The 15,588-nt window shown below is 44.7% G+C and overlaps 1 protein-coding gene across 2 annotated transcripts in view; it reads left to right on the top strand.

Moving 5' to 3' along the window:
- The window catches only part of SMOC2 (SPARC related modular calcium binding 2), a 156,922-nt gene that overhangs the window by 74,323 nt on the left and 67,011 nt on the right, over window positions 1-15,588 (top strand). The window contains exons 6-7 of one of the 2 annotated variants that reach the window (XM_068550706.1): window positions 450-500; window positions 1,719-1,793. In XM_068550706.1, the coding sequence (XP_068406807.1) occupies window positions 450-500; window positions 1,719-1,793 (126 nt within the window). Of the gene's footprint in view, window positions 1-416; window positions 501-1,718; window positions 1,794-15,588 lie in introns of both variants that reach the window. The other variant, XM_068550705.1, reaches the window with a different exon arrangement.

Raw genomic sequence — 15,588 nt, 5'->3', positions numbered from 1 at the left:
TAGAGCTTTCTAATGCACACTCGTCCCTCTCCTCTGACACTCTCACCCGGTTCCCCACCGGCCTCTCACGTGTCGACACAGGAGGCCTGAGGGGTCGAGAGACCCACGGGGCACAGTCTGGGGCTTGGGTCTCCATCCCTGCCTTCCACTCTGGGACACAGGGGCACAGCAGGGAGGCCAGACCCCCGCTCCCCCCCCCCCCAGTCCCCCCATTACTGCCGTCCCTCCCTCATCCGTCCGGTTGGCTCCAATGGTTTACGTCACACCTAACCCTTCCCCTTGAGGTCTGTTTGGAGCTTTGAGCCTCTGTATGGTTTACTGAGTGCTGGGGTGGGGTTTGGTGGATCGTGGGGTGTATGCAATCCTTAGGGTCCATCCTGTATGCACACTTACTTCACTTACTCTCATAATTGTAGTCTCCTTGCAAATCTTTTCCGTTCTGAATTCAGATGATGCCTCAGCTCCAGCGCTGGAGACACAGCCTCAAGGAGATGAGGAAGGTGAGTGTCGGTGGGGAGTTGTGTTGGGGGTAGGGCGCAGGCCTGGGGGTGCAGCCACGTCCTCTTGCGGGGACTGTCCGGGACGGGCTGGGTTGGCCTTTCCCACCTTTATGAGGCCCCGCCATCCTCCTGAGGGCTCCTGAGTGTTGCCGTGGTGCTCTCACACAGCACATGCAGAGGCCTCTGTTTAAGTCCAAGTCTCTGAGTTGAAATTTTATCTGGATAACATGAAATATATATCCCTAAAGGGTGTGCTAACATATGCCATTTCCCCCGCTCATCCTTCATGTCATGTGATCACCACCTTTACAAAGACCAGTTTTGTGAAGTCACATGTATAGAGATGTTTCGGAGGCTTACTGAATTTTGTGGTTATGAGAAGGATGGATTGCCTACTCTTAGCCTTTAATACATTGCTGTAGGTATTTGCCACTGTATCACCAATTCTCGGGTCGAAAGGGGTCAGGTTTGAAGACCAAGTGTAAGGAATGCACATAATAAAGATCAAAGGGTAGGATGACATCGTGCTTTGAAAATAATAATAACAAGGATAATCATAATAACTAACTTTTGCTTGGCACTAAATGCCGTGGACTGTGTTACTTGAGCCCATTGAGCCCTCAGAACCCCATATCACAGATGAGACTTGTCCGACGCCCCAAAGCCGATAGATGACAAAGGCGCATCTGACCAGCTGGTCCAGCTTCAGTGTGGTTCTCGGGCACGTGGTATACTGATCACACCGTAAATATTCAGTTACATTTGTTAATATTACTACCGAAGATCTGTTCCCAGAATGTTGTAGGCAAAAATTACGTTTTACATACTGCACTTTGTATTGAATCTTTCAACTGAGTGAAGACCCTGTGTGTTACGTGAATATCCATCTTTACCACACAAGGATATGTTTTTATACTTTGGGACTTTTTGCCAAAACCTGTTCTTTCCAGTGGAGCCTGTCTGGGCTCATATCACTTTTATTTATACTTTTGGACGAAGAAAGAAAGAAAAAGGCATATGCTAAAGTTTTTAAAAATGTATGTTGTCGTTTCCTTTTGTTTCATGCACATAATCATTTTATTATTTTTAAAAAATATCTACAATGTGTGTTTACTGATTATATTGATTTTTTGGGCTTTTAGACTGCTGAAATCTTTAATTGAGAGACTTCGTGTTTTCATGATGAATTAAAATAATCATTTTATTTTGATTCATTAGATATTGCATCACGATACCCCACGCTTTGGACTGAACAAGTTAAAAGTCGACAGAACAAAACCAATAAGAATTCAGGTAAAAAGGAGCCCAATGTTACTTAGTTAATGGACCTGGAAAGTGGTCTTGTTTTCTAGAAGTTACACGCAGAGCACATCTTTTTTCCTGGTTACCAATGAGTCATGCAAATAATGCCATGGCTTGCCCACCAAAATATAGTTCAAATTTGAGTGTTTTATTATATATGGTAAGTTATAGAACATATTATAGAATAGTTAACATTTTTTTCTCAGAAATTATCATTATGGGTAAGTTTTCCTATTGCATAAAGACATTAACCTGTACATTTCTCTTGTGAACTTTAGAAACTGAGTTAGTTTTGTTCAGTCTTGTCACTGTATTTCCAAAAGTTACCTAATTTGGTTTGCTTCTGTACCATATAGACTAGTACATGGGAAATTAGTTCAAACATTGAATGTTTCAGATTTATTGGTGGACCTTGACATTCAGGGGATTTCACTGCTGCTCAGGGGAGCATCAATGTGGCAGTACTTAAACTTAATTTGAGAAACAAATATAAAATTATTGTAAAAATGTCATTGGAAACGTACATTGTTTTAAAAAGCAGTTTTAATTGTCAGTAGGAAGTTATTCAGGGTTTGACAGAGTTAGTTCCGTATAAGTTCACAGAACAAGTACGTTTGTATTTCACCCATTACTTTCTATTACCAGATTTTCAGGCCTTACATGACCTGTCAATTATAATTAACTAATAAAAACAGTGCAAACTTGCAGTATTTAGTGGGACTGAAAATACTGCTTCAGGAAATTCCAGTTTACGTAAGTTACCCTACACTGTAATTTGATTTAAATCAGCCTGAATGTGTAGAACACAAAAAGGTGACATTGAGTTGACTTGTAGACATGGGGCATGAAATTATGAGGTTATATCTGTATTTAATGCCAGTTGTCGAGATACATGCTCTTTCTGAGGGTCCAAAGAAAGTCAGCCCTAGTTAGTATTTTAGGATGTTAAATATAGTATTTACTTTATTCAGTTTAGTGGTAAAATGGCAAACAATCATAGATTTTACGTAATGACCACTGTTGTCACTGAGATTTCAATGTCAGAAGAGTTTCGTTTGTACTTAATTTTTATTTAGTAATAATCTTCTTTGGTAGAAGTAGACACATTTATTTAACAAAACACAAATAATTTGTGACTTTTTGTTATTCTGTGTTTTTAAAAATTTACCTTGTTTGTTGGTACTCTTTCGTGTTCCTTTATAGAAGAAGCCAAACTGAGAATGCATTGCTTTTTTTCTCTGGTGTTTCTTTATATCAGTTAAAAGTACTATTCCCCCCTCCCCCAAGTTTGCACTAAAATAACATAATATTACTTAATGTTACCAAACATGGGGAGTATGATTGCCACGTGTAGTGACGGAGGCCATGTGGGTATGGGCAAATGTACTTTGGATCATAAAGTCATAGTTGTTTTCAGAAGGGACCTCCTTGTAAAGGAAACAAAGTAATCCGAATCTATGAAAATTTACACGTGATAGGCACTCAATACATGTTTATTTATTCCACGTGTTCCACTGCCACTTTGATGGTATCATTGCGTTCTTATCTAAAGCAAACTAAATGAAACAAAAAATAAATACATAAATAACTAAAAGTTTGATCTAATCTACATACCATGACAGTTTCACTGCTAGACTTTTAGTAATTGAAATTCAATATAAATATAAATGAAATATTCTTCTGTTGGTTCATTATGCAGGAAAAGCATCATTTTCATTATATGATTCAATATACATTGAGTAAGTGACAAAAACCTAAAACTGCATTTTACTTAAGAATGCGTGACTCAGTTTTTTTCTATTAATATATAATTGACAGGGTCTATTTCTTTATGTTCTTGAATCATCTTATTATATTCAACCTTATCATTCTATTTATACAAGTTATAAAAATTGATTACGAAATTTTACCAGACAAGAGATTTTGTGACACACTGTTTAATTATATAAAATTAATTTATATCTCTATTTATTAAACTGATACTCTTGCCCTGTGGTACATTAAATAGGTTCTAGATTTCTGCCTGATTTCCTTTAAACCAATCTAGAATATTAAAGAAGAGTGCACTTTCTTTGTTAGTTGAACAACAGTGATAATGGTAAGAGCAGCTAACGTTTCTTGTGCTTATGATGTGCTGGTACCTCACATGCACCGTTGCGCCTCTGTCCTGCTCCGCCGACACAGCAAGCCAGTGGGGCTGCTGCACTTCCCATCCCCGAATCTCAGAGGAGGAGAAGGCGGTTACAGCCAAGCCCAGACGGCATGGGCAGGGTCTCTGAGGATGGGAACTGCAATGCCACCTGACCACCCCACCCCCGGCCGTGCTCCTCACCACTGGCCTTCAGAGAGGGGACACCTCCTCTGCCCCACTGAGACATGGGGGCTCCTGGCATCACTGTCTGTGCTCACCTGGGTGACACAGCCGGGCCCCTGTTAAAATGCACCTGTGCTGCCTACAGCCATTGTCAGCCGTTAAACCTTCAGTTCGAATCCTTCATCACGCTGAGGGGACGGGGCAGAGAAAGCTGGAGGAGTGGGGACACAAGGGCGTTTCCCACGGTGGCTGCAGACGAGCGATGGGGACGGACCCTCTTGTGTCTTCCAGCCTGACCCCCCCGCTCGTTCCCTTTATCATTTCCCCCAAGACCCTTCTTCCTGGCCCTCTCAGACCTCAGACTGCTCCCCGAGCAAACCGCGCACTGTCTTACCTACATTCTTATTTCCTATCCCTGCTCCTGGGAAGGCGCGCTTTGCTTTTCAAATATTCTCAAGTCTGGGTCACTGCTGGGTCCGCTGGGGCCCAGCTCCTGGCGCGCAGACGGCCTCGTCCCGGCCCCCGCGCGCGCCCACCTGCACGCGCCCCCCGACGCCCTCCGTCTGCGCGCACGCTGGCATCACTCCTCCCGTCCGCTCCGGGCTCCTTTTGCACGCTTAGCTCTGCCCTTGTGACGGGACCCAGCACACACAGCCCGAGCGTGCAGTCCACACCCCCAGGTCCCCAGGGCAGGGCGGGGGGCGGGGGGCTCCTCCCTCAGCAATTCAGGGGGTGGAGGGGCGGCGTTCCAGGGAGCTGTCCCTTCTAGACGCGGGACGGAGGCTCCCGTGCAGCCCGTTTCCTCGGGTCGGTAACCCGTCCAGCGGGTCCCGACGGCCAGCGTGATGGCTCACTGCGCGTCCACCCGGCCGAGCCACGGCCCCCAGCCTCTCGGTCAAGCACAGATGTTCCCGTGAAGGCATTTTGCAGAAGAGAGTGACGTTTAGATGGGTGACTGAGGAAAGGAGGTTCTCCTCCACCCTGCGGCTTGCTCACCCAGCAGGAGGGCCCCCATGATGGCCCGTGGGGCGTGGCGTGGGCAGACGGACTCTGTTTCTTTTCCATCAGGAGAGAACGGTGGACTCTCCGTTGTCTCATTGTTTATTTCACGTAAATAATGTATCCGCTGAGTGGGCCCCTGTGCTCCTGTGAGGACACTGCAGTGCACCGGGCGTGCAGGGCTCTGTGGGGACCCAGGGCTTCGCTGGGGTCCACGGGCGGGCAGCGTGCAAGGTGGGTCCTGCGTCAGTGTCTCTGCCCTGCCCTGGGGAAAGAGATGCGTTCTGGCTTTGCCCCACACCTCCAACGGTTGCCCCCGGAAACGTGAGCTCTAAGGGCCCGGAGTGGGTTGTCCTTTGATGTGTGCTGTGTGACAGTCCCCCTTGGAAACACGCTTGTTGGCCTCAGCCGTGATGCACGGGAACCCCCTCGTCTATTCGCTTTAGGAGTCTGCAGTTTGGGAAGGCTGAGGTTCTTCCCCACCCTACTCAGGCCGCTGTCACCATCTGGGGTCACGGTGCTTCCGCAAGGCCCAGCCTGGCCAGCTAGGAGGTGGGCACTGGCCCGGGGCACTAGCACCCGCTCCCAGCGGCTTCAGAGCAGGTGATGCTTCCTGAAGACCGAGAGCGCCAATCTGGGGCACCATCGGGTGTTTTGTTTCATTACTTATTCAAATCCCAAGTTGGCAGGGGAGCATGTCTGCTTTCTCTCTGTCTGTGGCTCTTCCGAGAGCTGAGCTCGAGCCAAGGAGATGGCCCCTTGGAGACCTTCAGAGGTGGGCCCTGAGTTCCAAGGCGCTGCGGATGGCTGCAGACCCAGGGCACACGCAAGCCGCTCAGCCGGCTCTGATAAACAAGCCCCTGGCTTTAGTGGTCTTCTCATTTGCGGTCTTTTTAAGTTTTGCATGTGAGCTGGAGGAAACCTAGAGGCCCCGGTTTTGCCATCTCTGAAACCCTCCTCCCACTTGGAAGAAAAATATTTTTTCCTCCCTAAACCATTAAAAATAGCTCTGTTTTATATCCAAGAGATGTTCTGTATCTCAGGATGTTCCACAGCTTTATGGGACCCCCTCAGTGGAAACATTTTTCTATTTTATTCGGGGTTGATAATTTTTGTTTTATTGCACATATTAAAATGATTGCCAAAAGATTATTATCTTTTGATTCTGCTTTAAATCATGGTAAATTGCATTCCCTGGGGGAAAAGAACACCAATTATATTTTCTTTCTTCCTTTTTAAGCTTTAAAACATTACTTCCTCATTTCCCTTTCTATTCCATTCTTCAAACATGACATTACAAAACATCAAGATGCCAGCTACATTCTTATAAAGTGTTGGTCATTTGAAGAGCTTAAAATATTAAAATAAATCAAATAGCTCCTTTTAAACGTGGACTGTAAAAGTGTGTTGTTTACCGATATTAATTAAGCTACCTAAAAATGTACAAGACAATTTATCCAAGTTTCCTAACTATAAAAGGGAGTTTTAATTCCAGTCATATTTAATTCTTAGATTTCAGTATTCAAACTCTGGTTAAATAATCAGGATGCAGCATTTCAACATAAGTACAGAAAAAAGCAATGGAAGTAAGCAAATTGTATCTGAGCTGGTTGAAAACAAACATCAGCCTATATACACACAGACCTTTGTATTCTCACCGTGTGAAAAAAAAAAAGGGTGTTCGACTTATTTATTCTCTCTGTATAAATGAGATTTAATCCATCGTTGAATTAATGAGGTCTGATGTTAAATAGTGTCCTTTGTAGGGCCACAGCTTACAATTTGTGGAAAGCTTATTTTGCATCAGGCGGAGTGCTATGTGATTTAATGCATCATATAACCCACTTCTCACTTTCTTGTGGGTAAGAACACCTTTCAAAGTCTCCAGGTGGCTGGCAGGGGTTTAGCCCAGGTCTGTGACTGCACATCAGACACGTGTCCCTTTCAAAGCCAACCACCTTGCTGTGATGTGACTTCGGTCCCAGTTTCCCGAGGTGCCTCTGTTGTTGACGGTGGGTTAGGAGCCTGCCTCGCCCGGTAGCACCTGGACGGGTGCTGGCAGTTCTCGCCTGGCCGGGCTGTCCTCTGGGGAGGGCGGTGGCTCCAGAAGGGCCGTGGTGGGAGGCGACCCTGGGCAGAACCGCTCTCAGGCAGGCAGAAGGGGCGCCGCACACGAAGCCCCTCTTCACGTGGGAAGGACCACAGGGGACCAGGGCGGGGGCCAGACGGACCGCTCACGGCACGGGGACGCAGTGAGCTGAGCTGCTGTGGGCCCAGCCGTCGCTTTCCCCAAGTCCCTGGCTCTAGTGCCGGCTTCCTTCTGACTAGTTATGGCTGCTGCTCGGAGCCCCCGGGGCCTCGGGAAGGGCAGGGGCTGAGCTGGCTTCCCACAGGCACCGCGATCCCCGTCAGCCTCTCTGAGCGCCAGTTCGGCACCTCATCTCCACGGCAACGGTGAGCTGACCTCACGGGAATCAGGGCGTGTCCCAGGGAGCCCTGGCACCCCGCGGGGCCATCAGAGTCCAGTGTGTAAGTAGGACTGGGGTTAATGCCCAGTTGTTCACGTGCGAGCTCAGGCCTGGACTTTGCAAATAACAAGAGGACATTTCCTGAGAATCTCACTCGCGCGCGTGTGTGTTCACTACAGAGGTACTGGATACCTGCTTTGGAGAATTCGGGTGCTAGAAAGTGTGCGACGGGATTGGCAGGGCTGAGGGCAGGTTTCTGTGGCGGTGAAGTTCGTAGGCTTGTGTCCCGTCCTGGGCTGGTTTGCCGCGTGAACCAAATGAAAAGTCCCTTCTTGCTCTTCACACGTGTGAATAGAGCGTTAACAGGCCAGGTATCGCTGTGATCCTGTTTCTGTGGTCTTCCCATCAGTTGGATTAGAGACTAAATCAGGACTGATGCGGCTCATAAACAATGGAGGGTCTTTTTGGAAATGACTCACACAGTGAAACCCAGACTAGAATTCCCGCCTCACCCGCAAGGGCAGTGGAAGGCTATTCTGCCAACGGCCGCCTCTTCTCAACGGGCCCTGTCTTGTCATCCTCGCCGTTTAGACTGCTGGCTGATGCCCGGCTCTTGCCCAAGCCTGATGCACGGCCAGTTACAGTGACCTGCGTGACCTGGCTGTGCGGCCGGCGAGTTTGAAAAATGTTATTCAGTTGTTGAGGCTTTTGATTCACTCCCGGGAATGCTGTGGTGTGTGCATGTGTGCAAGTGTCTGTATACAATCAAGCATGTATTAAGTACTTATTTTCTATCAAAAAATTACCTTTGTTTTTTAACAGATGCAACCTTTTCCCTTACCTTCATTTGTCTTCATAGTTACCATCTTTCTCCTCTTTGCCTGCATCCTGAGTTTCCGTCTCAGCTAAGCACTGGTCTGGAAGTGTTCCTCTGCTTTTGCCTGAAAATCACATTAGTGGCTAAAGCCAGCATACATCAGGCTATTGTGTTTCAGATGAAAAAGCAGACCAAAGATCTGCCTGTTAAAAAAGATCTCATTTAAGTTATGGATTTAATAAAATATCTGTATCAAAACACAGAATGTCTAAGTAATATTACAGTTCTGTGTACTAAGACGTAGATCTGAAGATATTAGTAGTTTCTCAAACTACTTAGATCTTTTGTACCAGCCTATCTTATCCCAGACATACAAAAAGAGTGCAAAAATTTACCTAAGCAGCAAATCCAGGTGATTTGCTTGATGTTCCAGTTTACTTTGTATGATTATCATGGGGGCATAGGTTTCTAAATGACACACCAGGGTTTATGAGGAAGGGGAGGTGTAAATGTTGGAAGAAACGCACCTGCAATTCCGTGTCTAGACAGGAAGCTCACAAGTCCACCCTCGCTCTGGGGACCATCCTGGGGGAGCCCTGGTTCTCTGCAGCCATGCGGGGACCCAGGTGCCTTCTCTCCTGGGCTCTGCGGCCCCATTCCGTGGATCGGTTTCAGGAAGGGGAGTACCACACGGAGGGCAGACCCCCTCCTGAAGGTCCAGCCTGGCCTTGGACCTGCTGCCTCCTCTCCCTCCGTCCTGCTGCCGGAAGCTGGTCTCTTGGCCCAAGGTCTCTGCGTGTCAGGCGCTGGTTGAGCCCTGGATACAGCCTCTAGGGAAACAGCAAATATGATCATAGCTTCACTGCGTGATTAGGTCCTGTGATTATGTCTCACCGGTTAGTTTATGTTTCCTTTTGCATCATTCGTATGGTTACACACACACACACACACACACGTATGAGTGTGTATTCACGTTATTTATATATACGTTTACGTTTTGCTGAAAATGGGTGTGTGCTTGGGTCCCGTCTCCCCAGCCCTGTGCTCACGCCCCGGGAAGCTCAGTGCTGCCTTGTACTTGCTGGTTCCCTTTGCTTCCCACAGCCCGGTGCTGCCTGTTAAAACTTGTGCCACCAGACCTATAATCCTGAATAAAATGCGTACTCCTTATCTCACCCTCGATCAGAATACAGGAGTCTCTGGGGTGGGGCTTCTGAAGCTGCATTTTAAGCAGCTTCTCTGGTGATTTTCGTTTATGTGAACATTTGAGTCCCACTGCAAACACGTGTTAACTATTATCAGCAAGGTTTTGGCCATCTTTAAGTGTTTCCTTGTCATTACGCATGTATGTAAAACAAAGCACTGTTTCTGGAAGGCATCAGAGTACTAGGCCAAGGCCACACAAATACCAGTTGTCCTCAACGCTGTGTGACCCTTCCTTTCACACCTCCATTCTTTCCTGCCTCCGAGGTGTGTCCACGTCGTCCACTTCCCTCCAGGCCCGCAGTGCCGGGCTCCCTGAGGCATCATCTGAGCTTCGCTTGGCTTGGATCGCCGCTTGGATTCTGAGCGTCTCCAGGCCTCCCCATCTGTGTTTCTGCTTCAGTCTTTCTTCCCACTGCAGCTTTCTCAACATTGAGCTTTCCAAGCAAGAGCCACGTCTCTGTTCAGAGTTCTGCAGCGGCTTCCCGGGTCACCTCATCATAAGGCCGAGTGCCTTCTAGGGCCTCTGGTGGCCTCCAGGCGGCCGCCCATTCCGCAGCCTCTTAACCCACCTCTGCCCATCCGCGCTCCATGCTGTATGTTTTCTTTAAGCAGCTTTATTGAGATGGGATCCACATACCGTACAGTTGACCAGTTGGAAGTGTGCAAGTCAGAAGTCTTGGTAAAGTCACAGAGTTGTGCCATATCACCACAACCTAATTTTAGAACATCTCATCCTTCAGAAACCCCAAACCCCATATTCATTAGCAATCAGTCCCCATTGACAACCCCCAACCCTTGGTAACCACAAATCTGCTTCAGGCTCTGTGGATGGACTTGTTCTGTCGTTTCAAGTGTGTAGAATCTTACAATGTGGGGTCTTTTTGACCGGTTTCTTTCACTTACCGTTATGCTCATGTGGGTCGTCCATGTGGCAGCGTGCGTTATCAGGACCTCATCCCTTCTTATGCCTCAGTAACTTTCCCTTGTATGTATGGACCGCATTTTATTTATCTGTTCATCAGCTGATGGACATTTGGGTTGTTTCCACTTGTCAGCTATTATGAATAGTGCTGCTGTGAACATTCCCGCACAAGTTTTTGTGTGGGCATACGTTTTCTCTTGGGTTCATACCCAGCAGTTGAATTGCTGGGTCACATCGTAACTCGATATTTAACATTTTTAGGGGCTGACAAACTGTTTTCCAAAGTGGATGTACCATTTTGCATCCTCATCGGCAACGCACAAGGGTACCGATTTCTCCACGTCCTCTCCAGCACTTGTTATTTTCCATTTTTTTGATTGCAGTCATCCTGGGAAGTGTGGAGTCCTGTCTCCTTGTGGTTTTGCCTTGCATTTCCCTGATGACTAAGGATGTTTGGCCCCTTTTCAGGTGCTTACTTGTAAATCTTCTTTGGAGACATGTCTATTCAAATCCTGTGCACATTTTATTGTTTGGTTATTTGCCTTTAGTTCTGGAGTTGTTAGACTTTATTCTAGATACAGATCCCTTATCCAATATATGATTTGCAAATATTTTGTTCCATCCTGTGTGTTATCTTTTCACCTTTTTGATAATGCCCTTTGAATCACAAGGGTTTTTAATTTGGATGAAATCCTATTTGTCTATTTCTCTTTTGTTGCTCATGCTTTTTTTGCATAACCAAGGTCTCCCTTTGTCGCCCAGAGTTGGGACCCCCTTTTGGGGAAGACAGGGAGGTGCTGCTGCCACCCGCAGAGCCTCACAGAGGCCTTCATGCCCCCAAAGCCAGGGGTCTTCCTGCTTTGCAAAAATATGCCCTTATACCGTCCTCTTCCTAGACTAGCCTGAACCTTGAGGGTGCAATTTGGTGTTAATCCTGCTGGAAAATTTCCTCCCTCTAACTTGAATTTTCTTCTTTCAGCTGGTGAAGTTGGCTAAAAGTTACATCAACAGCAAGTCTGAGTGGGGAAAGGATAAGAGAAAATGTTATAAAAGAAAAAAATATAAAACTTGCATGGGATATACTAAAACTATTCTTCATTTATCTGAAATTCTCATTTCACCTGGTATCCTGTATTTTGTCTGGCAACCCTGCCTGTCAATGAACACACCTCCTTGTTTTCAACCTCTGTTTGGCTAATCTTCAGCAGAGAAAGGTTCCTTGGGCTTTCTTCAGAAAATCAAGTTTTCATACAGTGTATCCGTCTGCTAGGGCTGTCATAACAAAACACCACAGACTGGGGGCGGGGAGCTGTTTATTTCTGGTTCTGGATGCTGGGAGTCCAAGCAGAGGTGCCAGCAGGATGGGTCCTGGTGAGAAGGCTCTTCCTGGCCTGCAGACAGCCGCGTCTTCTCTGTGTCCTCACACGGCCTCTCCTATGGCTTCTCCCAGTCCTGGTGTCTATGCTTCCTCTTGTAAGGACTCGGGTCCCATGACCTTTATGACCACATTTAACCTTAATCACCTTCTTAAAAGCCCTGTCTCCAAAAACAGGCATATTGAGGGTTAGGGCTTTACCCTGTGGATTTTGGAGGAAAACAGTTCAGTCCGTAACATACAGAATAGGATAATTTTACTGTGCTTGGATTTGGATGTTTGCATTGAATGCAAAATCTATCAGGAAAAAGGCTCAGCATGGAGGTAAAGGGGCTGTTGGTGTGCCCCCTTTATGTATATCTTCGGGCCCCCCCTGCATCCTTCTTTTCTGCAGTCACCCTAGGCTCCAGGGATCTTTCTCTTGAAAAGTCCCCTTACAACAGGAAAGATTTTGTATTTGGTTAAAGAAGTGTAATACTCATGAAAGCTATCTGGGTAATTTCTCATCAACCTTTGATAAAAGTTTCCATGTTTCACTAGATTGAAATTTATTCCAGTGTATCAAATGTTGGCTGAAGACAAAATTGAGAATTTCCTCCAAACTTAGTATTGCTTCAATGGCCACAAATATCTTATATAAAATGGATATTCTTCTGTTTTAAAATTTTTATTGAGGTATAGTTGATTTACAATGTTGTGTTTAATTTCTGCTATACAGCAAAGTGATTAGACATATATATACATATTATGCATATATATACATATTATACATATATATATTATATGATTATACATATTATACATATATATATGTTCTTTTCCGTTATGGTTTATCACAGGATACTGAATATAGTTCCCTGTGCTGTACAGTAGGACCTTGTTGTTTATCCATCCTATATGTAATAGTTTGCATCTGCTAATGCCAAACTCCCAATCCTTCCTTCCCTGCCCGCCCCCCCAACTTGGCAACCACAAGTCTGTTCTCTATGTCTGTGAGTCTGTTTCTGTTTCATAGATAAGTTCATTTGTGTTGTGTTTTAGATTCCACGTATAAGTGATACCATATGGTATTTATCTTTCTCTGTCTGACTTACTTCACTTAGTGTGATCATCTCTAGGTCCATCCATGTTGCTGCAAATGGCATTATTGCACTCTTTTTAATGGCTGAATAATATTCCATTGTATATATATACCACATCTTCTTTTTCCATTCATCCGTTGATAGACATTTAGGTTGTTTCCATGTCTTGGCTATTGTGAATAGCACTGCTATGACTTTTTTTTTTTGGTCTCACTGTGTGGCACATGGGATCTTAATTCCCTGATGAGGGATCAAACCCACGCCCCCTGTGATGGAAGCACAGAGTCTTAACCACTGGACCACCTGGGAAGTCCCCAAATAGTGCTGCTATGAACATAGAGGTGCATTCATCTTTTTGAATTATGGTTTTCTCCGGATATATGCCTAGGAGTGGGATTGCTGGATCATATGGCAACTCTATTGTTAGTTTTTTAAGGAACCTCCATACTGTTCTCCACAGTGACTGTACCAATTTACATTGCCACCAACAGTGTAGGAGGGCTCCCTTTTCTCCACACCCTCTCCAGCATTTGCTATTTGTGGATTTTTTAATGATGGCCATTCTGACTGGTGTGAGGTGATGTCTCATTGTAGTTTTGATTTGCATAAAACGGGTATTCTTCATTGTGATTCTTTTTTATTATTTTTTTGAAAACCAGCCAAGTACAACTTACATTAACTAAGAAAAAATGTCATGTATTTTATGAAGCCACCTCAGTGTCTGCCACTTCTGCCAGCAGGGATGTTTGTTTCCAATATTCCCTGTGCCCTCTGAGACCACCCCGAGTATTCACACAGCTGTACAGGTTTTTAAGAAATACATGATTTTCATGCAGTAATGGATATTATAAACACAACATGTAAGATTTTATAGACTCTTGTAATGGACGATCTGCCTTTACTTTGTATACCTGTGGACTTTATATAGCAGATTTTGAAGATCATAGTGTGTGGCACATTCAGTTGTGCTGGAGGACGCACCACCTATGAGATGAGTAGTTGGGAAGATGTGTAGAGAAGCCTGGACAGCACACCAGCCAAGGGGGAAGGTCCAGCATCTTTATCTACAGCTGCTCCCTTGACTAAGAATGCCAAGAAACACTCTCTCTAACCCCCTGTTTCTATTGCTCATAACTTTTTGAACTTAACTTGAGAAATACATTTTCCAAGATTAGCCTCAGCTGAAAGGCATGCTTTCTTTTGTTGGAAACTTGGAAATACTTTGTTTTTCTGTTTTGGTGTGATTCTGCATCCAGAGAAAGATGGGTACTTTCTTCATTTTAGAAGTCAGTTTTTAAAACTAAAAGAGAAAAAAAGAAAGAAAAATTCCTCTAAAATTCTTCTTGGGAAGAGAGTTTTCATTAGCTCAAGAGTTTTAAAAAAAATTTTTAAGTGTTTTTCAATCATTATGTGTTCTCATGATCACTGGACTGTTTTATCTAAAGCCATTGCTTTAACTTTTGAAATAACAACATGTTACAACCAAACTGCCTAGGAAGAAGTAGACTTATGGGTTGAAGCAGATGTTAATAAATTACTGAAGATATTTCTCCTTGTTTCATGTCTTGCCTCTCTGTTTAAAAATTACTGCCTGCTATTTCCTTGTTGTGCCTTTATATAATTTGTAAATCCACAGTGGACGTCTAATAGACGCTTAAGTCAGTACTGAATGCCTGTGAATTTCCTATGGTGACTTGTAACATTTTAGATGTGACATTAGGTGGAGATTTAGAGTTTTGAGCCAATAAGATGGTAGTGAGAACCCAGAATGACTGGGGGTCTTGATTAGGTCGGGGACCAGTCCTGTGGGCATAAGTGAGAAGCCGCTCAAAGACTGAGAGGGAGTCAGTTTCTGTTGTTAGAATTTCACACTCACATCTTGTCATATGTGGAACAGTATTTTAATTGATTTATTTTATTTTTAACATACTTTATTTTTACAGCGCTTTCAGGTTTACAGAAAGCACAGAGTTCCCACGTATATAGGGAACTCACCTGGGTAAATACCAAGGAGTGTGATTGCTGGATCATATGGTGAGGGTATGTTTAGTTTTGTAACAAACTGCCGCACTGTTTTCCAGAGTGGCCATGCCACTTGCACCCCCATCAGCAACGTGTGAGAGTTCCTGTTGCTTCACAGCCTCACCAGCATTTGGTGTTGTCCGTTCTGGGTGGTTTTTTTTTTTGGATTTTATCCACCCTAATGGGTGTGTAGTGGTAGCTCGTTATTGCTTTTATTTGAAATCCCCTAGTGACCTATTATATTGAGTATCTTTTCACATACTTACTTGACATCTGTGGGTCTTCTTTGGTGAAGTATCTTTTGTCTATTTTTCCCTTGGATTGTTTTCTTATTTTTGAATTTTAAATGTCCTTTGTGTATTTTTGATGTAAGTCTTTTTCAGACATGTGTTTTGCAGATATTCTCTTCCTGTCAGTGGCTTATCTTTTCATTCTATTAACAGTGTCTTTTGCAGAATATAAGTTTTGTATTTTGATAAAGTCCAACTTATCAATTATTTTTTTCATGGATCATGCCTTCGGTGTTGTATCTAAAAAGTCATCACTAAACCCAAGACCACCTAGATTTTCTCCTATACTGT

The sequence above is a fragment of the Eschrichtius robustus genome, chromosome 9 (assembly GCF_028021215.1).
Source record: "Eschrichtius robustus isolate mEscRob2 chromosome 9, mEscRob2.pri, whole genome shotgun sequence".
Classification (NCBI taxonomy): Eukaryota; Metazoa; Chordata; class Mammalia; order Artiodactyla; family Eschrichtiidae; genus Eschrichtius; species Eschrichtius robustus.
This window is presented reverse-complemented; position numbering and strand designations above follow the sequence as displayed.